The following is a 26,120-nucleotide window of genomic DNA, read 5'->3' as shown; positions in this document are numbered from 1 at the left end:
GAAAAGAGCAAAGATATCTCGTTTCCTACGATCTACTAGAGATGTACGGTTTGGATTAACCGAGGCTGGCCTATCTTTTGAATTCAAAAAGGAGTCGAACGTTACGATTTCTGTGCCAGGTTCGGAATCCGAACCTAAGGTTCGTAACAACCGAAGCAAAATAAATTACTAAAATATTATGTAAGGCCTTTCTTTCCCTGTATTCTCACACCAGTACAACTACTCTCAAAATTTCTCTCTTCCAAATCTGAAAGAAGAAAACCAAGAAAAAAAAAATCACCAAAGAAGAAGAACAAAAGTTCGAATTTCCATGGAAAATCTTTGTTGCAGAATCCCTCTTCATGACTCTCATTTGGCTTCAAGAAAAGCAGAAGAATCAGGTTCTTTTTCTTCTCCTTCTTTCATAGTTTTTTTTTTTTTTTTTTTTTTTTTTTTTCTGGGTTTCTTCAAATTAAAATGATTCTAGGGTTTCAATGATTCTAGGGTTTTTTTTTCATGTTCTTACAAATCCATTTCTTTTTGAAGCTTGGAGGAGATTTCAATCTGTTGCTTGGCTCGAGAGTGTTGTGGGACCGCTTGGCCTTTCGCCTCAGCCATCAGAGCTTGAATTTTTATCTTGCTTGAGAAATGGCCTTGTACTTTGCAATGCCATTAACAAGATCCGACCCGGATCCGTTCCCAAGGTATTTTTTCTGATTTTCCTTCCTTCTTCTCTATGAGTTAGTTAGGATATATGGATCTTATAGGCTAAAACCTGGGTTTGATCAGCTAAACCCTGGATTTTATAAGTTGAAACCAGGATTTTGCAATCTTGGCTCATAAAATCGAGGATTTAGCTTATAAAATCCAAGTTTAGTGTAAAAAATCAAGGTTTTAGATTGTAAAATATTGCAAAATTCTTGATTATAAAATCCATGTATCTAAAAGGTCCATATATGTTTTTAGGATTTTCTTTTATAAAACTGTATCTTCTGAGGATCCGTGGCGGAATCCTCTATCTCATTTCACCATGTAAGAAGATTGGCAAATAGTGAGGCTGATAGGCTAGTTAGGGATGGAGTAGCTAGGGGCATCATTGGAATTTATGGACTTTTATCCCCCTTTGATGGTTGATGGTTGGGCTTGATTTTTCCTTCCTCGTCTTGTTGGTCTGTTGGCTGTACTATTTTTATCATCTCGAACGCACTGTTTTGTTTTTTAAGTCAATTCTTTACCATTGAAACACAAAAGAAAACTATTTCTTCTTGTTTGTCTTCTGATTTCTTGCTTTTGGACTGTTTATTTGGATTATAAGGTTGTGGAGAGCCATTCGCCCTTGCTCACATCGGAATTTCAGCCTTTGCCCGCATTTCAGTACTTTGAGAATGTGCGGAATTTTCTTGTAGCAGTAGAGGAATTGAAGCTACCCAATTTCGAAGCATCAGATCTTGAAAGGGTAATAAAGAAAGAAATATGAAACACGTAGAACCCATTTCTTTCTTTTTCTTTTTATTGATTAGTTTGTTTGGTGTTGATTTATTTGTGTGGTTTTAATTTGTTTGTTTTAGGATACGTTGGAGGCCGGTTCGACAACTAAGATTGTTGACTGTATTCTAGCCCTAAAATCATACCATGAATGGAAGCAATGTGGTGGTGTCGGGAATGGGTCGTGGAAGTATGGGAGATCTCCAATAATTTCGCATTCATCTACAAGGACGCATTCATGTTCGCCACATCCTTGCAGGCGTTTGGACATGTCTGCTGCTGCCACCGAGAAACAACAGCCCATAGAGCTTGGAAATTCTAATGGTTATTTTTTTCATAAACTTCGTTTCGTAAAAATTGTTTTATGTTCATTTTTACAACATAGAACAAATTTTACGTCCATTTTTACGTCGAAAGAAATGGAGCCATAGTTCCATCTTTTATTTAACTAACAATGTCACATATTTATTTAGTCATCTAAGATTTGTTTTCTATTGTATTTTTTTTTCCCAGATTTGGTAGATTCCGTAGCGAAATTGCTTGCAGGCTGTTTGTATGATACAAAGGAGAATATTGATCAGAAATTGTTGGGTTCCTTCAGTCCTGGAAATCTGGTGATTTTTAATTTTGTGATACATCTTTTTTGTGAAACTCCTGTTTTAAAACTGAAAGCTGGTTCTGAGAGTATTCCAATGCAGGACTCGGTAAAGTCGTTAACTAGGATACTAGCAAGCTGCCTCAAGGAAGAACAGCTAAATAAATACCCTGAGGTGAGTTAGTTTAAAGTTAAACTCATGCTTTCTCTTAGTAAACAGATACTCAAATTATGAATTTACATTTGGTGAATATTAGTCTGATGCATTTTGTGAGTATTTTCTGAACACTGACACCCCTCACCCACCTCAAAAAAAAGAAAAAGAAAGAAAAGATGCAAGAACCATATCTTATAGAGCTCCAATTTTGCTGATTACCTTTTTGGATTCTTCTCCCCTAATTATCTACTTCAATTTCGACATTCTTTTTGTTGGAGTAGTGGTCCAATTCGTGGGCACTACAATTATTTTGCTGCTACTTTGAGGGCATAATTATAAATTTTTTTATTTATCAAAACTATATATTTTACGCATTTCACATGTAATTGTCGTGGATCAGAATCTTTGTGGCAGGACTCTTGACATTTCTATCTAAAGTGTCTTTCCTGCTTTTGAACCATCTCTTGCTTCTACCGCCAACTGCTGTTATCATGACTTCTTCAATTGGCAATATCAGTTTTAACTCAACTCATCTATAATATTTTTTCTTTTTTGAATTTTTAAAATGGATACTGTAAGTTTCTAAACCCAGTATTCTACACTCTAAATTTTGTTATAGATCCATCTTTTAAATGATATTTTCTTTATATGAATGCTTCTTTTTTGAATTTTTAAAATGGATACTGTAAGTTTCTAAACCCAGTATTCTACACTCTAAATTTTGTTATAGATCCATCTTTTAAATGATATTTTCTTTATATGAATGCTTCATAGGCCTTCTTGGTTCCTATTCCATTTCTGCTTCCTTGTTCTTGTACCCTAGTCCTCTTTTACTTTGTGCAACTTAGATCCCACTTGAGTATGTCTAGTTTATGGATTTTACCATTCTCTTTGTTTCAGGTTTTGCTAATTTTTTAGTCTATTATTTTCATGAAACCAATAGATGCTAATTAAGTTTTTCATGCAATGTAGTTAAAACCAATTTTTAAAGATCTTTTGGTGGAAGGAAGTAGCTCATTTGCAAGTTCATTGTCTGCACCAATCGAAAATTCATCTACACTTAAAAATTATAAGGTATCTTTCTCCTCGGGTGCTTTTCTTTGGATGCGCACGAAGCTGAATTGATTTCTTATTTTCTCTGACCTTTATGACTACTTAGTTATCCATAAACTGATTTTGATGCAGATGTCCTAAAAATTCTAATGGTTTTGTTGTAAACCAAATGGTTCTATTATTTTATTGCATGCAAATAAACAATGTTTGCCTATATGGTAGCATCTGCCATGATTTCTTTCTGTATGTGAGGTTCTGGTGGCACGCAATGCGTGTGTCATTTATCCATGTACATAATAAACATTGAAATTTGCCCAATAGATAAAATAATTAACCAGTATTGTGCAGTTTAAAAGTTTCTCTAATTTTCGGTTTTTAACATATCTGACATTTACCTTTGAAATCAGGGAGACATATCCATTTCCACGGCAAGGATCAAGCTTGCAACTCTGAAATATATTTTCATTTGAATACATGAAACTATCTAAAATGCATAGTTGGTTCTAGAATTTTGGAACTTTACGCGAAGTATAGGGAACATAGATACAATCAAAGAATCACATGCTACTTACCAAAATAAACGAACAAAAAATAAAGGAACTACATCGAACATAATCATATATTATGGAAATCTCAAATGTGTTTATGGTTAATTCCATAATAATAGTTTATTACAACATAAACCGACACTGTGATGACATGAATGATGTCGTACTAAAAAGCCCCCTTCCTTGGTAGTCTTAAATTTTGTGTGCTTCAAATCCTATCGTAATGGGTTGGATGGGGCACCCATTGTCGTTGGTAGTGGCCAAGAATATGAAGCTGCTCAATGCAAGCCCATGTCCCTTTTGAAAATGGTGCTTGAGATGGTGCCGACCTTTCAGTGTGAGGTGTTTAAAAGTTACAAGTACACCCTCTTTTTGCCCATAGTTGGTTCTTTTTTTTTGGTGGGGAATACCCATGGAATTACCCTTTGTTCCCTAGTATGGATTTGAACAACCAATGTCAACGATTCACTCTCATAATATCAGTTCACTCAGATTGATGTGCTTCTTGCCTGTTGCGTGAATTCATCGTTCTCTTTTTCTTCTTCTCTTCTCCTCGTGCCTCCTTTTCTTCTGTGCTTGCTTCCTTCTTTCTTGTATCCTTGGGCATTCATTTGCATCCGAAAATTATACCTCCATCTTTGCATTTTGAGTTTTCTTTTAAACGGGATGGATTGTCTTTGGAGGACCTCCGGGGTCATATTAATGGAGCAGTCTTTTAGGTTCCCGAAATCTTTGAAATTAGTTCAGTACTGAATGCTGTAATGGATGCCGTTGTGGATTGGCGTTCACGTGTGTACACACATGACACCCCCACCCCTAACCTTTCCCTTAGTTGTAGGACCATTATTTGGTTTCGTTGTGTGCATCGGCCAAATGTTGAACGGAATTCCCAAGAGTTGTGTTGAGCACAGTTTGCTTATTGTTGCCATTCATCTTTGCCTAGATGGCATCCCTTCCTAATTCAAAGATTTTAAGAGCTTAAAAGCTTATGCTCCATTAATATGAACCCGGAGGTCCTCGAAACACAATCCATCCTGTTTAAATGAAAACTCAAAATGCAAAGTTGGTGAGCTTAGTTTTCAGATGCAAATGAGTGTTCATTGATGCAAGCAAGGTGGAAAGTTCATTGTACCTCTGATTCTAAAGAAGATAGAGTGGAGGACACATATGTTATGCTTGTGGTCTTGAAGCTTCCAACTGTACTTTGGCCTTTAGAAAATTGATCATTGACGGATGGTACTGACCGTTCAATTGAGTTCATAGTTAAAAATTGCAAAAAGAAGAATACGGAGAAGAATGTAGAAAAAGGAAGGGAAGGCTTGGCGTCTCTTATATAGAAACTAAGGTCAAAGGACCTTTATTATGAAGAAAAAATGACATTTAAGGAGGAAGGAGAAAGAGATTTGAATGGACGATTTGACTAATTCTAATATCAAATTAGTCTTAAACTACCTATGATTCTAGGTTAAGGGATTCAAAACACCAAGCTAGCTCATATATACCAGAAATGATGAAAATTCAAAATTCCAAAGAGGAGTCCAAGCTCAAGGCCTAAGAAATTAATTTGTCCCAATTGGCCCACCTCCTTGCATTTGGTCCATAGTTTCAAAACTCGTCTGCGTCGTCGTGGACTCCCCCGAGTCGACTCCCTTTATCTTGGTCGCTTTCTTGTCCGAGTCCACATTTTACTATACAAAGTCAATCAAAACTCCTTTGTCTCTCCTGGGTTATGATCGCATCAACCAAGTACTAAGCCACGTCAACCGAGTACTCAACCACATCATGTGAGTCAACTAGGATATGCTTTGGCTGCGTTTCGACCTGCATTTGCGTTTTGAAACACTGGTTCGGCCTAAGCGTCCTACATCATTACATTCCAATCCAAGAATTGACTAATCTGCTCCAAGGGATCATCGTTGCATTTAGCGGTCCAAGATGGCCACTGTTGCATCCATCGGGCCAAGTTTTCCTTCATCATTCCTTTTAATGGACAAGCTAACACCATAACATAGGAGCACATTTTTGTAATTTGGCTCACTTATTCTCAACCTCTTCAAAATTAGTCCTTTCTTTTTGGATTTTCCATTTGGTTACTTTGCAATATATGATTGCTCCGAACCTATAGCAAAGAAAGGGCAATTGCAGACACCCTTCGTGATCACTCCCTTTTATCTTGCAGAATAAAAGATCCCTAATAAGAGAGCTCCATGGCCTCATGCACTTCAGTCCTTGGTGGGCCATGGCTCATGAGACTGTCCTCTTTTAATTTGCAGAATATAAGAACCCTGATGAGTGAGTTCCATGGCCCCATGCACACGGCATGCCAATCCTTGGTGGGCCATCGTTCACGAATGCATTAAGACTTAAGGTAGTGGTTCTGTTTGGTTGTAGAAAATTTAACTAATGAGTATGACCCAAGCATGTAAATGATAAAGAAATATTCTAACACCAGGGCTTAAAATAGTGGTTTTGGTACCATTTGATAGTAAAAAATTTAGCTAATGGGTAAGCTTTCTTTCCACTCTACGTAGACTAAAGGATATAGCAGAATATAAGAACCCTAATGAGTGAGTTCCATGGCCCAATGCACATGACACTCCAATCCTTGGTGGGCCACGAATGCACCATTAGGACTTAAGCTTGTGGTTCTGTTTGGCTGTAGAAAATTTAACTAATGAGCGTGACCAAAGCATGTAAATGATAAATAAAAATTATAATACTAGGGCTTAATATTGTGGTTTTGGTACTAGTTGATAGTAAAAAAATTAGCTAATGGGTAAGCTTTCTTCCACTCTACGTAGACTAAAGGACAAAGGCAAATTGGTAAATTTTAGAAAAGCCATGTAGGAACCTACATTTTCATTAATGTTTTTTAGGCAAGTAAAAGCAATAGATTTAGTCTTTATAATGTATCCACAAGAATTTATTATACTAAAACCTTCAAAATCTCTGTCTATTTGTGGATGAGTAGTTGTTATTTGAAAGATTGTTATCTTTTCATTGATTGGTTTACTATCTGAGTTGCCATCACATTTTATTGATTTAGGTTTCATGTGTAGTCAGCTATTGAGGCCTGCAGTTGATATAAGTAGTAAAATATCCATTTTGTTTGCAGTGTTTCAAATCTTGTTTGGACAAGGGTAAGTGCAACCATCATCGTCTTCTTAAAGCACAAGAAAAAGACCTTATGGTGAGATAGTTTTCTTTGTTACCCATGGCCTTCATACTTCTATGCAGTGATGATTTGAACCATGGACTTGCTACACTATTTGGATGGAAGTAGATTTAGTTGTAGATAATTTACGTAGATACGAAGTTTGACCAAAGTCTTATATTTCGACATGGAATAACAACCTACCTTGTTTGGATATGCGGGAAATAATAAAAGTTACTCAGGTTGAAGTATATTGCTTCTGAAACCCAGTTAGACTATACACATTTGATAACTTCATATCTATAAACATATACGTATATATACATGTATGTATGGATTTTTATATGTTGTCCGTGCGTTGCTGTGCATAATTAAGGTGCCACGATCAAATGACAGCCGAATTTTTACGAGGCTTTTGTTGGGCCAAATATCAAGGCGGGACTTATGTCGAACCTCATTACTCACAGTAACACGTGGACATCATATAATTTCACCGTCTATGTACATATTTTTATAGTAGAAATGGGAGAAATTATATGATCATTGGCCGTATGATATGTCCCGGGGGAGGATATATGCCACCTATTGGGCCTACAATCTGCATCACCGTAAAAACACGTAAACGTGGTACCGTAAAAACATGTAAAGGTGGTATGATAGAAGTACCACCCTTGATATTTGATCCAACAGCATCTTCTCAAAAAGTGAGCTGCTGTTGGATCAAATATCAAGGATGGGATGAGTACGTGTTTATACGGCCATTCATTATATAATTTCTCGTAGAAATGGATATTGTGAATATGGGATTAAATTACTAGTCTAAATATACTATGAAGACTAAACCAATTATGTAGAAGACTTATTTTAAAATATAAGTTTGATGGTCGAGTAACCATTATGTACAATGCCATATAGAAACCTGAAAATTTTAAGCCAATTTTCCTTTTGATCTCTATTATCTTCAAAGTAAATTATAAAGTATCTTTAGTAATGACATTTTTCACTTAGTCAACTTGTAAATAAAGCAGGGAAGTTGCTGAAGCTGTTTACTGTGCAGGAACTCAAGGCTTTGTTGTTAAGGATTAAAGAGGACTTTAAAGCTTTGCAATTTCAACTTCAGAGTGACTTAATGCAACTGGGTATGTTCCTATATGATAATGATGAATCCATAATACATGAAAGATGGACATTTACGTCACAATCTCATTGATAGCACTGACTTAGGTCACAAAACTCATCAATAGCATTGCATCTCAGGTCTCACATGCTGCAAATTCTAAATTAATACTGCACTGGACCAGACTTTTATGGTTAATCTGAATCCTGTCCTATTTACCAAGTCTGGAGTAGAAAGACGAATTTTAGATTCTAGAATAGCCTCTAAAGCATGAACCCTAAAATCATATCATTGAACCATTAGTAGTGGCCCTTCATTAACCTAGACCTTTTTTTGGAAGGCTGTTACTTCATTTGTTTTATGATGCTTGTGTGTGTGTGTGTGTATGGCATTTGCTAGGAACCATCACAAAAGGTATTTTGCGGGCCAGCTGTTGCATGAGAGAGCAGCCACCTCATGAATAAGACAAAATCTGTTGAAAAGTGAGCCTCTGTGGCTACTCTCTCATGCAAAAGCCGGCCCCCGAAATGCCTAACCTTATGCGATGGTCCCTAGCAAATCCCTATATATAGAAATTGAAAGTGAATGGTTGCTTACAGCCATGAAAAATCTCAGTGAATAAGCTTTTATTCACCCAAGTTGCATACTCATTCCTGTTTTTCTCACAATTGATCAGGAAGCCAAGTTCAAGGGCTTTCTATTGCAGCACTTGGTTATCATCGAGTAGTAAAAGAGAACAGAAATCTGTACAACACGCTTATGGATTTGAAAGGTTAGTTTATTTGGTTGTAGAAATCTTGAGAAATGTAATCTTTAAGTACATAACTTCTGATTGTCAAACAACCAATTTACTCCAAAAGCTTAGGCCGTTGGAGATGGCGTTATTTAATCTTCTATACTTTAACACTGATTATACTTTGTCTACAGGAAACATTCGAGTTTACTGTAGAGTTAGGCCCACCTTGGGAGATGGAAGTGTAATAGATTCCATTGGAGATGATGGTTCACTGATAATTGTCGATCCACTTAAGCCCCAGAACGATTCACGTAAACTTTTCCAGTTTAACAGGGTCTTTGGTCCGAATGCTACCCAAGGTAATTTTGCATTGTATTTTACTATGTGTTCTTCTGTAAATACTGGAACATATTTCATGTCTCATCTAAATTTATTAATTTTTTGCAGAGGAGGTATTTAAGGACACCCAGCCCTTAATTAGGTCTGTTATGGACGGTTACAATGTATGCATTTTTGCCTATGGTCAAACAGGTTCTGGCAAAACGCATACCATGGTAAGAATTTTATAGTTTCTCTCATATGTTTAAATTGTAATTTAGAAATACCTATTTGCTTAGGTTTCATTTGGCTTACTTTTTTTCTATTCATTTTCAGTGTGGCCCTCCTAATGCATCTGACAAGGATATGGGAATCAATTATCTGGCTCTGAATGATCTTTTCCAAATATCTTGTAACATGAAGGATGTTGTGAAATATGAGGTTCGGGTTCAAATGGTCGAAATTTATAATGAACAAGTAAGAGACCTGCTTGTAGTGGACGGATCAAACACAAAATATCCTTTCTTTGTTATTTTTTTGTTCTGCCGTGTTTTTTTTTTTTTTTTTTTGGGAAATGTTATCAGCACAACCATATTTTGATATTTGCACAAACCCAGCTGCCTTTTCTTCTTTAATTGGCTCCTGAGAGCTTTTTGGGAAATGTAATAACCTTCTTACAGCTCTTTAAATACTAAAAGACAAGATGGGGTTAGTATAGACACCCCATTTTGTATCGAAAGGGAAATGATATCAGCACAACCATATTTTGATATTTTCACAATCCATCTTGACTTTTAGTATTTAAAGGGCTGTCAGAAGGTTATCACATTTCCCAAAACACTCTCAGGAGCCAATTAAAGAAGAAATGGCAGCTGGTTTTGTGCAAATATCAAAATATGGTTTTGCTAATAACATTTCCCTGGCGAAAATATCAAAATATGGTTGTTCTAATATCATTTCCCTTTTTTTTCATAAAAGTTCAGCATTGCACAAGTTTCGTAATTCTTAACTACTAACAAATTAGAGATCCGAAATTGTATGAGCAATGGGGGTTCGAATCTTCCTGATGCCAACATGCATCTTGTGGGGTCGACCATGGATGTTATTAATCTGATGAACTTAGGCGAGAAAAACCGTGTTGTTTGCTCAACGGCAATCAACAACAGGAGCAGTCGTTCCCACAGGTTGGTATTTAATCATTTAAGCTTAACTGCTTTAGCTTCCATTGGATAGGGCGTTATTTAATCTTTTCGTACTTTAATACTCCCCCTCATGTGTGGCCCCTCTTTTTTAGTGTTGGCCTACATGTGGCCACTCTTTTGGGTCGGCCATTACATGTGGTTTTTTTTTAATATCAAAGAGTTTTGAACCCAGGGCAATTGCTCTGATAACATGTTTAAACTAAGCTTAAGCCGTTGGAGATGGCGTTATTTAATCTTTTATACTTTAATAACTTCTATGCATGTAACGATCATAATCCTAATTTTGTTATTATTATATGCAGCATCTTGACTGTACACGTGCAGGGCAAAGATACATCGGGAAGTATCCTCCGGAGCTGCCTGCATTTGGTAGACCTTGCAGGAAGTGAGAGGGTGGATAAATCAGAAGTTACGGGAGATCGTCTCAAGGAGGCTCAACATATAAATAAGTCTCTTTCATGTTTGGGAGATGTGATTACTGCCTTGGCACAGAAGAACTCGCACATACCCTACCGGAATAGCAAACTTACGCAATTGTTACAAGATTCATTAGGTTGTAATGCGTAAATCTATTGTAGTACTTAAAGTGAATTATATATTAGATTGGATTCAAATCAATTAGCCTATGCTAACTAAACTTTCTTTTTTTCTCTGAAATATTTAATTTCAGGTGGGCATGCGAAAACTTTAATGTTTGCTCATATGAGCCCTGAAGCAGATTCTTATGGGGAAACAATTAGCACTTTGAAATTTGCCCAGAGAGTCTCCACAGTTGAACTTGGCACTGCTCGTTTGAATAAAGAAAGCTCTGAAGTTCGGGAACTCAAAGAACAGGTAAAGTTATATTTATATTTCACTCTCTTTCTTTACAGAATATGCTGGTAATTAGATCACTGACCAAAATTTCCAGCTATAGATGCTGTTAGATTTTGAAAAGTATGGCTATACCTAATTATCCCTATGTTTTGATAGAATACTTGTAGCTATAGTTCTTTTCATTATATGATGAAAGGCCTTACAAACACGTACCACCCTTGATATTTGATCCAACAGCAGCTCCTCAAAAAGTGAGCTGCGGTTGGATCAAATATCAAGGATTGGATGATGGATACGTGTCTATTAGGCCCTTCATCATATATATGTACATAGAGAGATTTGGTTGAGGCCAACATATGTGTTAGCCCAATACATTCTATCAATATGTATGTCACATATGATGGATAATGTCCATGGAACATTAGTGTTAAAGCTGTATCAAATTTCCAGAACTTAACATATGAAAAACAGTTACATATTACTTGGGCATACAGTTAAGAAATTGCAGCATAGAGACTGATGAGCTAAACATCTGCAGATAGAAAGCCTCAAGAAGGCATTGGCCAGAAAAGAAAAGGAAGATAGAGTGCCATCACATAAAGTGACGGGGCCGAGATCTCCCCTTGAGAAAACGAAAATAAAGAGTGAGCGCACTCCCCCACGTCCTCGAAGGCTCAGTATTGAAAGCCCTGGTGTTGTAAAGAGTGAGCGCACTCCCCCACGTTCTCGAAGACTCAGTATTGAAAGCCCTAGTGTTGTAAAGACGGAGCAGATAATGAATCCCAGTGACAGAAAGGAGTCCAGAACCCTTCCTTCAGAATCCAAATTTAAAACGGAATATGCTCGTGCTCCAATTCATCTTCAAAGGTTGGGATTGGATGGCACTGCTTATAGAAAGATAGATCCATTGCAAAACAAAAAGTCCAAAGAGGTAAGTCCTTATCAATTGGTCTTGACTCTTGAACCATGTTCAATTAGGTCCTGTTCGTTTGCGAGTATGGCGGCCTATGGTGATTATTGGACTCAAAATTACATTAATTTTGAGTCCAATAATCACAATCGGATGCCACAATCCCAAACGAACAGGGATTTAGCTGTGGTACATTATGATGGTTATTTCTCTTGTCGCAGTTTAATATGGGTAACATCAACGAAATGACAGTAGAGTCATATGTTTCTCAGGCTGTTTGGGAAGATGGTACTGACTATGATAATTTTCGGAGTCTAGAATCTAATGCTAAGACGCAGGCTTCACCCCACTGTGTCTCTACCCCAAGCAATGCAACTTGTCAGTTCCAAATAGCTCCAATGGAGAGCAGAAAAAGAATTCCTCAAATGGAGAGCAGAACAAGAATTCCTCTGCGACCAAAATCACCCGAGGCACCAATTCTTGCTGGGCATGAGCTTCAGATTATGACGCCTAATGAGCATGGTTTGGACAATAAAACTCAGCTAACCAGCTTGTCTAGTACAAACCGGAAAGGGTCTCAAATAAAGAAATCACTTAAGACCTTTGGGAAACTCATCTCTGGCTCTGAGAGAAGGTTAAATACTCAACTAGTGACACTGGTTTGATCATGGACATTGTTACATCTGAACTAATAGTGTTTTGACTTTATAGGAATCAACCATTTGAAGCCTATTCCCCCATCTATCCCAATAATCATAATAACGGCGAGAAGACACCTATTACAGCCAATGCCAGAGTGCTTAGGAGGCAATCGCTGACCGGCGTTCAGACTTCAGGATCTCGGAGGTCTTCTCTTGGGGGAAAGTTAACTGACTCCTGTGAGTAGATGTGTAAAAAGTAGCGTATCATGTTTTTTTCCCTAGCATATATAGTATGAGAAACTTATATTAGATGTAAGTGCTTTCCAGATTCAAATGGAATTCGAAATTCAAAGACTCCTCCGCCAATTCGTCCGTCATCCAACACAGCAAAAAGATGGTTGTGAAGCTATGCTCACACTGAACAAAATCTGAGATCCTTTGTGCTTCTTCTCGAAGCCTTTCGATCTACCCAGAAGGGTAAGAAGGGATTCCAATTGGAGATACACGGCCGAACATGATAAAAAGTGAAGTGTATGGTGACGGCAAAACATGATCAAAAGTGAAGTGTATGGTGAAGGCCAAAATGGAGAAAGCAATTTTCTAACTGATTGATATTTCCATGTGGTAATTGATTAAAGCGAGGGAGTGTCTCTCATCAGCCACAGCTAACCCAACTGTGTTCTGAATTTTTTGTTTCTCAACCATGTTCCAATTTTTGTTAAGCAATCAGTAGCTTCTGAACACTTGAGAATTATGTTTCATCATCATCTTAGGCATTGAAATGCCTTCAATTATTAACAAATGGCCTGTGATCGCTGCCAATTGATTCCCATTTGCTCAAAATAAAATGGGCTAACAAAGGTGTAATATCATATGCTTGTCTTGTTTGTATATTTCCTGGTATCAGGTTACTGAGTCTATGCTATAGCAGAACAAGCATGAGGGATTCATGCAAGAAAATGTGGAAAAGGAATTTTCCATAGAAAAAACAATTCCAAGGCCTGACAGTAGTTTGAAATTTTCCTAGAAACAGAGAAAAAACTTTTGCTTTTGGAAAAAGAATTATATGGAAAATGAGTTAAAAAAAAATTCTGGAAATTATTTTCCAGAGAAAAATATTCTTAACCTTGTGTCATTTGAATCCATGCAAAAGAAAGCTATGCAAAATTTTAAATTTTGGAAAATAATTCAATGAAAAATGAGCAAAATTAAACACTGAAAAAATCATTTTCATTGGAAAATTTTTCCGATAATTTTTTTCCCTGACCCTTCATAAATGTGTTTTGAAAGAAGACAAAAACCCAACATTTCCAATGGAAATTTAATTTCCCGTAATTTTCTTTTTCCCTAGATCCAAACCCCCTTATTTTTAGAATGTCCCTCCATAAATATTTTCTATCTCAGGTACAATCTTCTAGTGCAAGTACCAATTAAATTTCTCTCACAAGTAGGCAAATACCAATTCGGTAAAACATAAAGCATATCTACATCCAAAATCCATACATATTGAAAAGGAAATTCCTTATTGGCCTTAATTCTTCAATTCTTCCATGAGAACTAATTCACATGATCATCATAGTAAATATCAGCAAGTAAAGGCATCTATCTGTTCAGATAAGGGTTGAAAAGAGAGTGTACTTATTAAAACACCACCACCAACTTCAGCAGCTCTCAGACGACTCATTCATGGCAGCATTGATGAAAGTTGCATTGGGTCATTTCCTGTCTTACAGCAATCCCTTTCCAATGATAGTCAAATGGGTTCACTCACTTAAATGCAACCTTTATTCTTGCCTGCTTTCCATGACTCATTTCATTGTCTCCTTTCAATATCTTTCTTTCTTGGGTTATTTACTGTTACATGCTGGACATTTGAAAAAATGACTGAGAAAATGTTGACTTTTGAAAAAACTCTAAGAAATGCTGTTTTATTTAAAAAAATGACTTTTTTAGGACAAAAATACCCCTAACCTTACTTTATCTTTCTCTTCTTTGTTTTAACACTTTTTTACTTTTACTTTCAAGTTTTACAGTTTCATTTCTAGGTTTTACTCCGACCCTTTTTGTGTGAAACAGCCCATTTTCCGGCGATAGAAGCCTTCTTCTTCGGCGAAACATCTTCATTTCTCCGGCATATGCTCATTTGTCTTGAGAGGTTAGAAGGAGTTCTCTAGAGACGCCCCTTTCTCATTTTCTTTTTCCTCCTCCAAATATCCAAAATCTCATTATCTTTGTAAGTATTTCCCCTTTTCTAGTGGCTGTAGCCAAAATAGGTGGTTGTAGCCAAAATCAGTTGCCCAAAGAGCTTTCACTAGGCAAAAGGGTAGTGGAAGCCAAAATGGTACTCGCACGGGTTATTCATAGCAAAAAAATAGGTTACTTAAAGCTAAAAAAATGTAACTCGAATCCAAAATCGATAGCTCAAACCCACAAAGTGATAGTCGAATCTAAAAAATGATAGTCGAAGCAAAAAAAAATGATAGTCGAAGCTAAAAAAAATTTACTTAAGCCAAAAAACTAGTCGATGCCAAAAAACAAATTACTTGAAGCCAGAAAAAGTTAGTTGAAGCAAAAAAAAAGTTAGTTGAAGCCAAAAAAAGAAGTCGAAGATAAAAAAAAATTTAGTCGGAGCCAAAACGTGTTAGTCAAAGCGAAAAAAGAAGTTTGTTGAAGTCCAAAATGTGATAGTCGAAGCCAACAAATATTTCTCGAAGCTAAAATATATTAGTTAAAGACGAAAAAAGTTCCAAATGTTACTGGAATTCAAAAGTTTTAGTCGCAGCCAAAAACATGTTAGTTGAAGCAAAAAAACCAATTATTCAAAACCTAAAAAAATTTAGTCGAAGCGAAAAACACAGCGGCGAATGTTACAGGAAACACATTTTTCACTTCGACCAAGTAATTTTTGGCTTCAACCAAGTAAATTTTGGCTTTGAATATCCTGTTTTGGCTTCGAGTACCTGTTTTTGCTTTGAGAAGAAGAGGGGGAGATCTTGAAACCCTTTTTGAGAATGATTTGACGAAGCAGAAGGCTGATGGGTCCAATTTTGTGCATTTCAAGCAAAAAAACCTTTGAATACCCTAAAAAATGAGAGAGAGAGAGAGAGAGAGAGAGAGAGAGAGAGAGATGATGTTAGATGGAGTTTTTTTAAAAAAATAGAAATATAGAGAGAGGGGGAGAATGAGATTTCAGGCTTACCTTCTTACGAATTGCCGGAGAAAAGAGTAGGTTTTGCCGGAGATGAAGCACTTCAACTAGGTTAAAAACAGGATAAAAGTAAAACTGTAAAAAGAAGAAAGGAAGCAGAATAAATGTACTGAGGGGCATTTTGGTCCTAAAATTTTGATTTTTTATAAATCAACATTTATTTGTTTTTTCTCAACAAGTGACATTTTTATATGTCAATAATGCAACTCTCTCACACGTAACAGTAAATAACCCTTCTTTGTTTTTATTCAAAGCTGTACAAGCAGTATTAAACTCTGATAGAGAGAGAGAGAGAGAGAGAGAGAGAGAGAGAGAGAGAGAGAGAGAGATTCATTGCCTCTTCTAACATCTTTGTTTCTTTTTCATCTAGCTCTGTTTGGTTGTTGGGTTTTTTTTGTTCCCAGGATTTATGTGGGTAAAGGTTTAGTGGTCACATCAGCTTTTTCTTGCTGACATCAGCAAAATCTTGTCTTGAAAAGGGTGTTCTCTCTTTCTCTCTCTACCCTCTCTCCACTCATCATAATATCTTTCTCTAATTAATGCTTGTCTCCTTTTTTGTCTCCTACCTTTACCCACAGAGTAAGCTGTACAAGGAGTAAGTATTAAACTCTGAGAGAGAGAAAGAGAGATTCATTGCCTCTTGTAACATCTTTATTTCTTTTTCCTCTAAGCTGTACAAGGAGTAAGTATTAAACTCTGAGAGAGAGAGATTCATTGCCTCTTGTAACATCTTTATTTCTTTTTCTTCAAAGCTGTACAAGGAGTATTAAACTGAGAGAGAGTTCCTCTAAGTTGTCCAAGGAGTATACACGCATAAACACACACAGAGAGAGAGAGAGAGAGAGAGAGAGAGAGAGAGAGAGAGAGAGATTCATTGCCTTTTTTAACATCTTTATTTCTTTTTTCTTCAAAGCTGTAAAGGGAGTATTAAACTGAGAGAGAAAGAGAGAGTCATAGCCTATTTCAAAATCTTTATTTGTTCCTCTTCCTCTAAGCTCTGCAAGGAGTATTAAACTGAGAGAGAGAGAGAGAGAGAGAGAGAGAGAGAGAGAGAGAGAGAGAGAGAGAGAGAGAGAGAGAGATGGAGATCGAAGTAAGAGGTGAGACAGTGAGAGAGTCTGGAGCTGCACCATTGGAGTGGAATATTTCGAATTCCGTAGCCTACTTGGTGTGGGAGGATCTGACTGTGATGTTGCCAAATTATGGTAAAGGTCCAACTAGAAGGTTACTTCATGGACTCAACGGATACTGCGAACCCGGTCGGATCCTGGCCATCATGGGTCCTTCTGGTTCTGGGAAGTCCACTCTGTTAGATTCCTTAGCAGGTAAAGATTTTAATCTTATTTCCTCTGTTTATTTATTTAGGTTTGGATGCATTGTCTAATGGGTCTGTTGCAAATTGTTAGAAATTAAGGGCCTCTTTGGATACCTGCAAAAATTATCTGCATCTAATCTTATATGCAAATGCTTTTGAAGTTGGATGTGATTATTTTTCTGGGTATGGATGAATTGGCTAATGGGTGCAAAATTTGAACTAAGGGCTTCTTTGTATACTTGCAAAACTTGTGAGTAACCAAACGCAAAATTTCAAATATTGAACTAGTTGCAGTATCAGTTTTTGTCTGGGCATCCTATTTATAGTAAAAAAGTAGAATAGCCAAGAAAGATCTTGTTTGATGCATTTTCCAATTAGGCCCTGTTTGTATTGAATTTTGGGAACCGATTATGCGTCCAAAACTGATTATTGGACTCAAAATTACATCCAAATCAAACAGGGCCTTAGTCTTTGTTCTTTCTCTAATTAAGCAAGAGTTCATTATATATCTAAACCAAATGCGAATTTAGTGTTTGGGCTACGATGAATCGAATCGATCTTTTTGTGCTATCACTCTGTGATCTATCATTAGTGGCCTAGACCTGCAATCTCTTACGCCCTGTTCATTTAAGATTATGAAACCCAATTGTGACTGCTAAACCGATTATTAAACATAATTTTGAGTCCAACAATCGATTTGGCACTCACAATATGTTGACATAATCTTAAAAGGACAGGGCCTTAAGATTATGAAAACTGATTGTGAGTGCCATATCGATTATTGGACTCAAAATTATGTTTAAATTTGAGTCCAACAATCGGTTTGGCACTCACAATCTGTTGTCAAAATCTTAAACGGACAGGGCCTTATTGAATCATCTTCAGAATTGATGTTAGATGACCGTAGGTCAGAGTGGAAGAATTTCAATCCAGGACAACTACACCTGCCATGAATTGCTAGCTCAATTCATTTCCAGTCATATTCTCTTATTCTTTAATCTTGCAACATTGAGCAGGAAGATTGGCATCGAATGTCGTCTTGACCGGGAAAATTCTCCTTAATGGGAAGAAGAGAAGGCTGGATTACGGAGTTGTGGTAACTGCATTTCTTTTCTTCTTCTGTTTTTGTTTTTTTTTTAAATAATTTTCTCTGCTCTCTTTTCAATTTCGCGAATTTGGTAATTTTTCAGGCTTATGTGACACAAGAGAACACAATGTTGGGGACTCTCACTGTTAAAGAAACCATTACTTACTCTGCTAATCTAAGGCTTCCTAGTTCCATGACTAAAAATGAGATAAATGATGTGGTGGAGAGCACAATTATAGAGATGGGTCTCCAAGATTGCAAAGACAGAACAGTAGGGAATTGGCATCTTAGGGGTATTAGTGGAGGAGAGAAGAAGCGATTGAGTATCGCCCTCGAGCTCCTTACAAAGCCTCGTCTCTTGTTTTTAGACGAACCGACGAGTGGACTTGACAGTGCGTCGGCTTTCTTTGTGATTCAGACACTAAGAACTATAGCCCACGATGGAAGGACTATTATCTCTTCAATCCACCAGCCAAGCAGTGAAGTATTTGCACTTTTTGATGATCTTTTTCTCCTCTCCGGCGGACAAACTGTTTATTTCGGAGAAGCCAAACTAGCTACACAGGTATGAATGAAAATAATGCTACAAAGATTGTTTCTATTTTAGAGTTTTCGAAAAAGTTGGATCATAATCTGATTTTATTTTGGCTATTTGGACAGTTCTTTGCTGAAGTTGGATTCCCATGCCCCAGCCGAAAAAACCCTTCAGATCACTTTCTCCGTTGCGTTAACTCTGATTTTGATCGCGTTACTGCTACAATGAATAGATCTCAAAGAATTCGAGCTTGTTGGGTAGCTTCTCTGTTTCAAATTCAACTTATCAAACCATGATATTCCAAAGAAAGAATTCATATAGTTCATTTGTTGATATGATCTCTTTTGCTTTTCTTTGTGGTTGTTCTGTTTCTTAATTCAAGGTAAGTGAAGCATCCTCAGATCCTCTATTGAAAATGGAGACTAGTGAGATTAAAGCAATGCTTGTGGAGAAATACAAGTCATCTGAGTACGCGGCAAGAGCCAGAAGAAGGATTCAAGAACTCTCCCTCATTGTATGCATATCTGAATCTCAACTCTAAATTCCAAAAAATGAAAAAATAAATCCTCTTCCATCTTTGTTTTTAAGCCAGGGACATACCACCTTACCTCAAAACGCAAAATAAAAAGGAAATTACTTACAATAGATACTAGGCATGCCCAAAGAGTCACATCTTAAAGTCCCCATAGCCCTTCTAGGAAGGTCCTTCCACTGCCAGTATGTAAGATTCTTTTTCCCTTTAGACTTTTCCCTTTAGACTCCATTTCTTTCGACGTAAAATGGGCGTAAAAGCAAAAAAAATTTACGTAAATTTTTTTGGCTTAAATTTTGTTCTTACACCCATTTTACGTCGAAAGAAATGGAGCCAGGCAAAATTAGTCAAAGAGCCAGCAGCCTGGTTAGCTTCTCTGAATTTATGTGACACTGAACTGATTGGAGGCTAGTTTTGCTTCTAAATTGAACTGATTTGATACGAATGCAGGATAGACCTCTTGTTGAATGGAACAAGGGGAGCCACGCTAGCTGGTGGAAGCAGCTCTCCACTTTGTGTAGGAGATCATTTGTGAACATGTCTAGAGACATGGGCTACTACTGGTTAAGGATCATGGTCTATATAACTGTAGCACTGTGTGTGGGGACTATGTATTTCAATATCGGAACTGACTATGCAGCGATATTAGCCCGAGCATCCTGTGGCGGATTTGTTGCCGGATTCATGACCTTTATGTCGATCGGAGGCTTCCCGTCCTTCATCGAAGAAATGAAGGTGCTTAATTAAACTCAATCCAATATAATTGTTTTGTTCTTTGTGAAACAACCAATTGTTCCAAAAGCTTAATCATTTATACTTCAACACTAACACCCCCCCCCCCCCCCCCCCCCCCCCCCCCCACCCACACACACACGTGTGGCCCTCTTTTTTGGGTTGGTACCCACACCTGAATTTTTAATATCAAGGAGTTGTTGGCTTTCGAGCCCATGACCTGATAGGACCTGTCGTGAGGCAATAGCTCTGATACCATGTGAAACAACCAATTATTCTAAAAGCTTAAGCTGTTAGAGCTGGTGTTATTTAATCATTAATACTTCAACACTCCCCCTCGGTGTGGCCCCTCTTTTGGGGGTTGATACCCACACGTGGATTTTTAATATCAAGGAATTGTTGGGTTCTGAACCCTGGACCTATGCCCTAAGGCAACAGCTCTATAGCATGTGAAACAACCAATTACTCCAGAATCTTAGGCTGTTAGAGTTGGTCTTATTTAATCATGTATACTTCAACACTCTTAACTACTGAATTTCCTTAAAATAGAGTAATTTTGCATTTTGAAGGTCTTTTATCACGAAAGGCTCAATGGGCATTACGGTGTCGGCTTGTTCATCTTATCGAACTTCATCTCATCATTTCCTTTCTTGGTTGCGGTCTCGATCTCTTCGGGAACAATAGTGTACTACACGGTGAAATTCCATCCGGGTTTCTCCCACTATGCATACTTCATTCTTAATTTGTTTGGCGCCATTGCTGTTGTAGAAAGTGTGATGATGATCATTGCGTCGTTGGTACCAAACTTCTTGATGGGAATTATAAGTGGAGCTGGAGTTCTGGTAAGTAGTCATAAAAACTTCAAATCAAATTCATTTCTCCAATTTCCTACTATTAATTCTTCCTTTTCTTTCTCATGGTTTCCTTTTCAGGCAATAATGATGATGACCGCGGGCTTCTTCCGATTGCTTCCTGATCTTCCGAAGCCCATTTGGCGCTATCCGATTTCATATATCAGCTATGGAGCATGGTCATTACAGGTACTTTGTTTTCCAAACCTTTTTGTTTTAACTAAGTAGGTGTGTGTGCGCGCGCGCGAGAGAGAGAGAGAGAGAGAGAGAGAGAGAGAGAGAGAGAGAGAGAGAGAGAGAGTTAAGTGTTGGACAATAGTACAAAAGCCACCTGGTATTCGGGCGAGTCTTTGACCCAGTCATTAACTGGGTCACGGGTCCAGACAAGAAAAATCCTTTGGGGTTTTCCTGAGTCAACTTGTTTGGTTCCACAAGCGCTCAACATTCAATGGCACTAATGTCCACTCCACTCATCTTCCATCCAAATTCTACCAAAATGTTAAATTTTTGATAGAAGAATAGTAGAAAAGATCTTATCTTTTCTCTCTTTCTCTATATTCCCTATCTCTCTTCACACTTTTCTTTTTGTTATGACACTCTTTTTCCACTACTCTTCGAGAGGACTGCCGCGCAACCAAGTGCTATTTACCACTATTCCATTATTCTTCTGGACAAATCAAATGCTTGTCTCCTCCTTTTTGACTTCTTATTCTACTACTCTATGAGTCACCCGCAGAACCAAACATAGCGTAATTGTGAGTAGTTACAAATTCAGAGGTTGATTATTCAAGTGTTGGACATGGAAGAAAACATTTTGAAAAAAACAAATTTTGGGGTGTCATTTTTGATATTCCGGAATGAAAATAATCATACGATAAATACGAGTAGGATAAGCTTACTGGTCAACCTTGCTCCAACATATGACTGGAGTACAACAATTTAACATTAATATCCCATAACACAGGAAAAGGACAGGTCGATAGATATCAATATCCCATTAATAACCCATAAGACTGGAAAAAGACAAGTAGATAGGTAAGGGAAGGGACCATACCATTAATGTATGCCTTTATTGAAAATGAAGTCATTTTTAGGAGAGACACATGAAAAGGGGGTGAAAATGCTAAATGACCCATTTGGGTGCATTTGGATTGCTGAAATCAGGTACTAGAATCGGCATCCTATTCTGATTCCACTCAATTCTGGTATTTGGCTCAAAACAAGTAACGGAATCACGGGAAAGAAATGACACGGGACAGAATCAAAGTTGAAAAAATGCTAGAGGTTTTGACTTTTGATTTCCTTCCCGTCGGAATGAAACTTTTATTTGATTTTTTTAATTAAATTTTTTATTTTTACTTTTTTTCATTTCATCTGCAAAAGAATCAGAATCAGAATAGAAGGATCCGCAATCCAAATGAAAACTTTCTGAGTTTTTCTATATAAAATGAAGTCGATTTTAAGAGAAGATTGCTGTTTTAAATATTTACTGATGTATCAATAAATATTAGTATTATATGGGGTTCATATGAATGAGAATTTATATGATGGGTAGCCGTGAAAACACGTGAAGTCTAAAAAAAGTAGGTATGGCCCACTTTTTTTTATGATCCAAACCGTTCATCTGTTTGGACACAACATAAATAGGTTGTGCCCTAACGATCAGTTCCATAGGATGATCCTAACCCTCCGATCTGTAGAAGATTCCATAAATGATTTTTGGAAATCTCCATATTCAGATCAGTTCAGATTGGAGGGTTAGGATCATCCTATGGAACTGATTTTTGGGGCACAACCTATTTATGTTGTGCCCAAACAGATGAACGGTTTGAATCATAAAAAAAAGAAAAGAAAAAAGTGGGTCGTACCTACTTTTTACCCACTTTTTTAGACTTCACGTGTTTTCACGGCCACCAATCGTATAAATTCTCCATATGAAGAATATTCAGGGATATTGTAAATTATTCTCGATATATTGGAGGAAATGATTTCAACACAAACATGTTTTGATACATGACGCTCATGTTTTTTGTCTTTTATATTTAAAGAGCTGTAGAAGGGTTTTTACGGTCCCAAAAAGCACTATCTTGACAATTAAATGCTAAAAAACAAGATATATATATATATATATATATATATATATATATATATATATATATATATATATATATATGAGCGTATGTATCAAAACATAGTTGAGCTGAAATCATTTCTCATTGTATTGGAGGGGGTCCGATTTTGGGACCTTCTAACCTTGGCGAAAACGAGCAAAAGGGTATGGAAATACTGTAAAAAGTGGTGGAAATATCACTCTCATTTCTGCCAATAAAAGGTCAAATCAAGTGGGCCCCACCTTCTAGCACCCTACACATATATCAATCAAACAGTGATAAGGACCCAACAGTAGCAAAGTGCGGAGTTGCACTTGATGGTAGCGGCTGCGTGTTCGCTCAAAAATACTGTAAGGTCGTGTTCGGCAACTATCATAATAATGGATTCCGCCACTTTTTTAAGTATCGAAAATGAAAAGTGCTAAGAATCTCAAAAGGGAAGTATTAAATCCGCCCCATTTGATTACTTGGGACAGCCAGCAGCGGTGTATGTGGCAATCAGCCTCATTGAATCCTTCTGACGTGAAGTCAATCAGCCCCTCTGTAGTCATTGATACATTAAATCCTTCTGACGTGAAGTAAATCAGCCCCTCTGCAGTCATTGATACACTGCTGCTAGGTGTCCCAAGTAATAAAAGGGATGGATATATCACTTCCCATCTCAAAATTCTAATTTCAAAGTTTGTTTACAAGTCTTTTTTGTTTTGAGCGACTGAAAGATGGGATTCTAAGGAGCCACTTGAAATTCTCATCAATCCGACTCTGCCCATTTATTCAGGCCAGAATGAGAAGCCTTCCCGAGAGCGCCCTAAGTTTCCACATGATATTCAGAAATAAAAGAAACGGCAGAATGTGTTTTTGTAGAAGAACACCTCTCGTCTATATCTTTTGTTCTCTACAAAGGAAAAAACACACAAGCACTGCGGAAAAGGTTACAAAATGTAACCAAAATGTTTTGAAGCCATAATCCAAAAAAATGATTATGGGAATATATCAGTTGTGTATCGGGAGTATATACTTAGAGGAAAATGATTGTGCGCTCGAGCGCATATACCATATATGCGCTTGAGGGCACAAAACTCATGTGAGCTCACATTGTTAGATGATTCTATGGAGCTGATTTTTTGTACACACCCTATCTATGTAAGGGCCTTGCAAATGAATGGTTTGGATCACCACAAAAAATGTGAGACCCTTGAGCGCATATTAGCTTATATGCGCTCGAGCGCACAATCATTTCTCTCGTATACTTAATATCGAAAATAAATTAATAATAAAATTTAATATTCTGTACAGTAGTAACATAAAATTTAACTTACATTAGCAAAGTATCATGATAAAATGGCTATAAAATATCTATATAAAGTGATATATAGGTGATAAGACTAACAAAATAAGCCTAAAAGTGGCCTTTTTTAAAAAAAATTATCAAATTGGTCAAGCACGCCTGCACACATATTATGGTTATACATATCGTAACATATTGGCCATATTTTGGCAATTAACATTCTGATCATGATTGAAATTAATGAACAATCAATTAACTTGCAGGGGGCATACAAGAACGACATGATCGGGCTTGAATTCGACCCATTAGTTCCCGGTGATCCAAAACTGAGCGGAGAGTATGTCATCCAGACGATATTCAAGATTAGTCTGGAGCGCTCGAAGTGGTGGGATTTAGCGGCGGTGTACATCTTACTCGTTTCCTATAGATCTCTCTTCTTTCTCATACTCAAGTTCAAAGAGAAGGCTTCGCCATTGTTACGTAGACTTTATGCTAAATCAACTCTTCGAAACCTCAAGAAAAGGGCTTCGGTCAAGAAGAAGCCATCCTTCTCATCAACCACCAGGCGTGTCTCGCTCCGTTCGTTGGCACTTTCATCACAAGAGGGCCTAGCGTCACCACTCCCCTAGGAAAATTAATTGATATCACGACAATTATAATGTAGTTTTTGTATGATGAATCAAGAAATTGTAGCTCTACAATTTCATAACTAATGTCTACGCATGGAAGCACGATGGCGCCATGATGTAAGGAAGCACTTAGTTGAAGGGTACGTAATTGTAAGGAAGCACTCAACCTGACCCAACTCAAGAGGGGCAGCTGCCCCCCTTAAGCTACATGTAGCTCTGCCACTGCGTGAGAGGGAGTGTTGAAGTGTATATGATGCACATCCACATTTTGTGACCCAGGCGTTTAGATATATAGAATCATATATTCGAAAGAAAATAAAAAAATCCTGTCTATGATATTTTAATCTATGTTATGTGGTTCTTATTTGTTTTAGGGGTGCAATTTGAGTCAGGTTGAGTTGAGCTTTTGTGCTAAAAAATGAATTGGAATCAACCCAATTACCCAACCCGATTTTATTGTAAAAGCTCACCCTGAATTCCCAAAAATTCCATCCGATCTAATTGCACACCTACTTTGTTTCAGTCAATGTTTGGGTACTGTCAACTTGCATAAGAACCCGGTTCAGTTCTTTGCAAGTTTGGTTTGTTTTAGCTTACAATGTGCATGGTTGAACCATAAACGAGTATCGATGGATCAATGGTTACGATCATCGAATCAAGGTGGTAGCAGGAGGAATCACTGAAATCTGTCGCATTCACATGAGACACATGAGGCCCAAAACGCAGTTAGTATGAAAACCTATGATCCCCATTTTTTTTTTTCACAAATCTTGAATAGCAATTAATAGAAAGATAAAACTGTAAATAAATTCTCCATATTATTTCTATATCAAATGAAAAATCGATTGGGTATCATTTTGGATCCCTATAAGACATGAAAAAAACACTTTTAAAACGGGATCCCATGTGAAACAACCAATTACTCTAAAAGCTTAAGCCTATGGAGATGGCGTTATTTAATCTTTTATAATGTAACCCTCTCCCTCACGTGTGGCCCCTCTTTTTTAGGGCTGGCCTACACATGGCACATGAGGCCCCTCTTTTGGGTTGGTCATTGCATGTAAATTTTTAACATCAAGGGGTTTTGAACTCAGAACCTTTGCTCTTATACTATGTCAAAG

At 37.2% G+C, this 26,120-nt stretch overlaps 2 protein-coding genes across 3 annotated transcripts; both read left to right on the top strand.

The window, feature by feature from the left end:
• Nucleotides 1-220: 220 nt before the first annotated feature.
• LOC143882139 (P-loop nucleoside triphosphate hydrolases superfamily protein with CH (Calponin Homology) domain-containing protein) lies at nucleotides 221-13,533 on the top strand. Of its 2 annotated transcripts, none has more exons than XM_077385577.1 (20): nucleotides 221-380; nucleotides 526-683; nucleotides 1,295-1,435; nucleotides 1,548-1,788; nucleotides 1,978-2,078; nucleotides 2,163-2,234; nucleotides 3,189-3,290; nucleotides 6,933-7,007; nucleotides 8,029-8,110; nucleotides 8,765-8,860; nucleotides 9,016-9,183; nucleotides 9,272-9,378; nucleotides 9,479-9,659; nucleotides 10,164-10,326; nucleotides 10,647-10,897; nucleotides 11,015-11,178; nucleotides 11,699-12,091; nucleotides 12,343-12,704; nucleotides 12,782-12,948; nucleotides 13,039-13,533. In XM_077385577.1, the coding sequence occupies exons 1-20, from the start codon at nucleotides 311-313 to the stop codon at nucleotides 13,113-13,115; spliced, it is 3,171 nt and encodes a 1,056-aa protein (XP_077241692.1). In that variant the 5' UTR covers nucleotides 221-310; the 3' UTR covers nucleotides 13,116-13,533. The 2 variants fall into 2 exon arrangements, with proteins under 2 accessions (XP_077241692.1, XP_077241691.1); XM_077385576.1 differs by having other exon boundaries at nucleotides 12,292-12,704.
• Nucleotides 13,534-16,525: 2,992 nt separating this feature from the next.
• Nucleotides 16,526-25,381, top strand: LOC143882140 (ABC transporter G family member 15-like). Its single transcript, XM_077385578.1, has 9 exons — nucleotides 16,526-17,244; nucleotides 18,251-18,330; nucleotides 18,425-18,886; nucleotides 18,982-19,113; nucleotides 19,239-19,370; nucleotides 19,839-20,123; nucleotides 20,690-20,962; nucleotides 21,053-21,160; nucleotides 24,634-25,381. The coding sequence occupies exons 1-9, from the start codon at nucleotides 17,001-17,003 to the stop codon at nucleotides 24,997-24,999; spliced, it is 2,082 nt and encodes a 693-aa protein (XP_077241693.1). The 5' UTR covers nucleotides 16,526-17,000; the 3' UTR covers nucleotides 25,000-25,381.
• The last annotated feature ends 739 nt before the right edge of the window (nucleotides 25,382-26,120 follow it).

This window comes from Tasmannia lanceolata, unplaced genomic scaffold, assembly GCF_043159265.1.
Source record: "Tasmannia lanceolata isolate RefF3 unplaced genomic scaffold, GAP_Taslan_0.1 ptg000007l, whole genome shotgun sequence".
In the NCBI taxonomy this organism is placed as follows: domain Eukaryota; kingdom Viridiplantae; phylum Streptophyta; class Magnoliopsida; order Canellales; family Winteraceae; genus Tasmannia; species Tasmannia lanceolata.
This window is presented reverse-complemented; position numbering and strand designations above follow the sequence as displayed.

Bases quoted from the DNA above. Each gene is read 5' to 3' on its own strand.
- LOC143882139 (XM_077385576.1), top strand. From the start codon at position 311: ATGGAAAATCTTTGTTGCAGAATCCCTCTTCATGACTCTCATTTGGCT. The intron at 9,184-9,271 runs GTAATTTTGCAT...AATTTTTTGCAG, and splicing joins TGGTCCGAATGCTACCCAAG to AGGAGGTATTTAAGGACACC. The intron at 12,092-12,291 runs GTAAGTCCTTAT...CTCTTGTCGCAG, and splicing joins AAAACAAAAAGTCCAAAGAG to TTTAATATGGGTAACATCAA.
- LOC143882140 (XM_077385578.1), top strand. From the start codon at position 17,001: ATGGAGATCGAAGTAAGAGGTGAGACAGTGAGAGAGTCTGGAGCTGCA. The intron at 18,331-18,424 runs GTAACTGCATTT...GTAATTTTTCAG, and splicing joins GGCTGGATTACGGAGTTGTG to GCTTATGTGACACAAGAGAA. The intron at 20,124-20,689 runs GTGCTTAATTAA...TGCATTTTGAAG, and splicing joins CCTTCATCGAAGAAATGAAG to GTCTTTTATCACGAAAGGCT.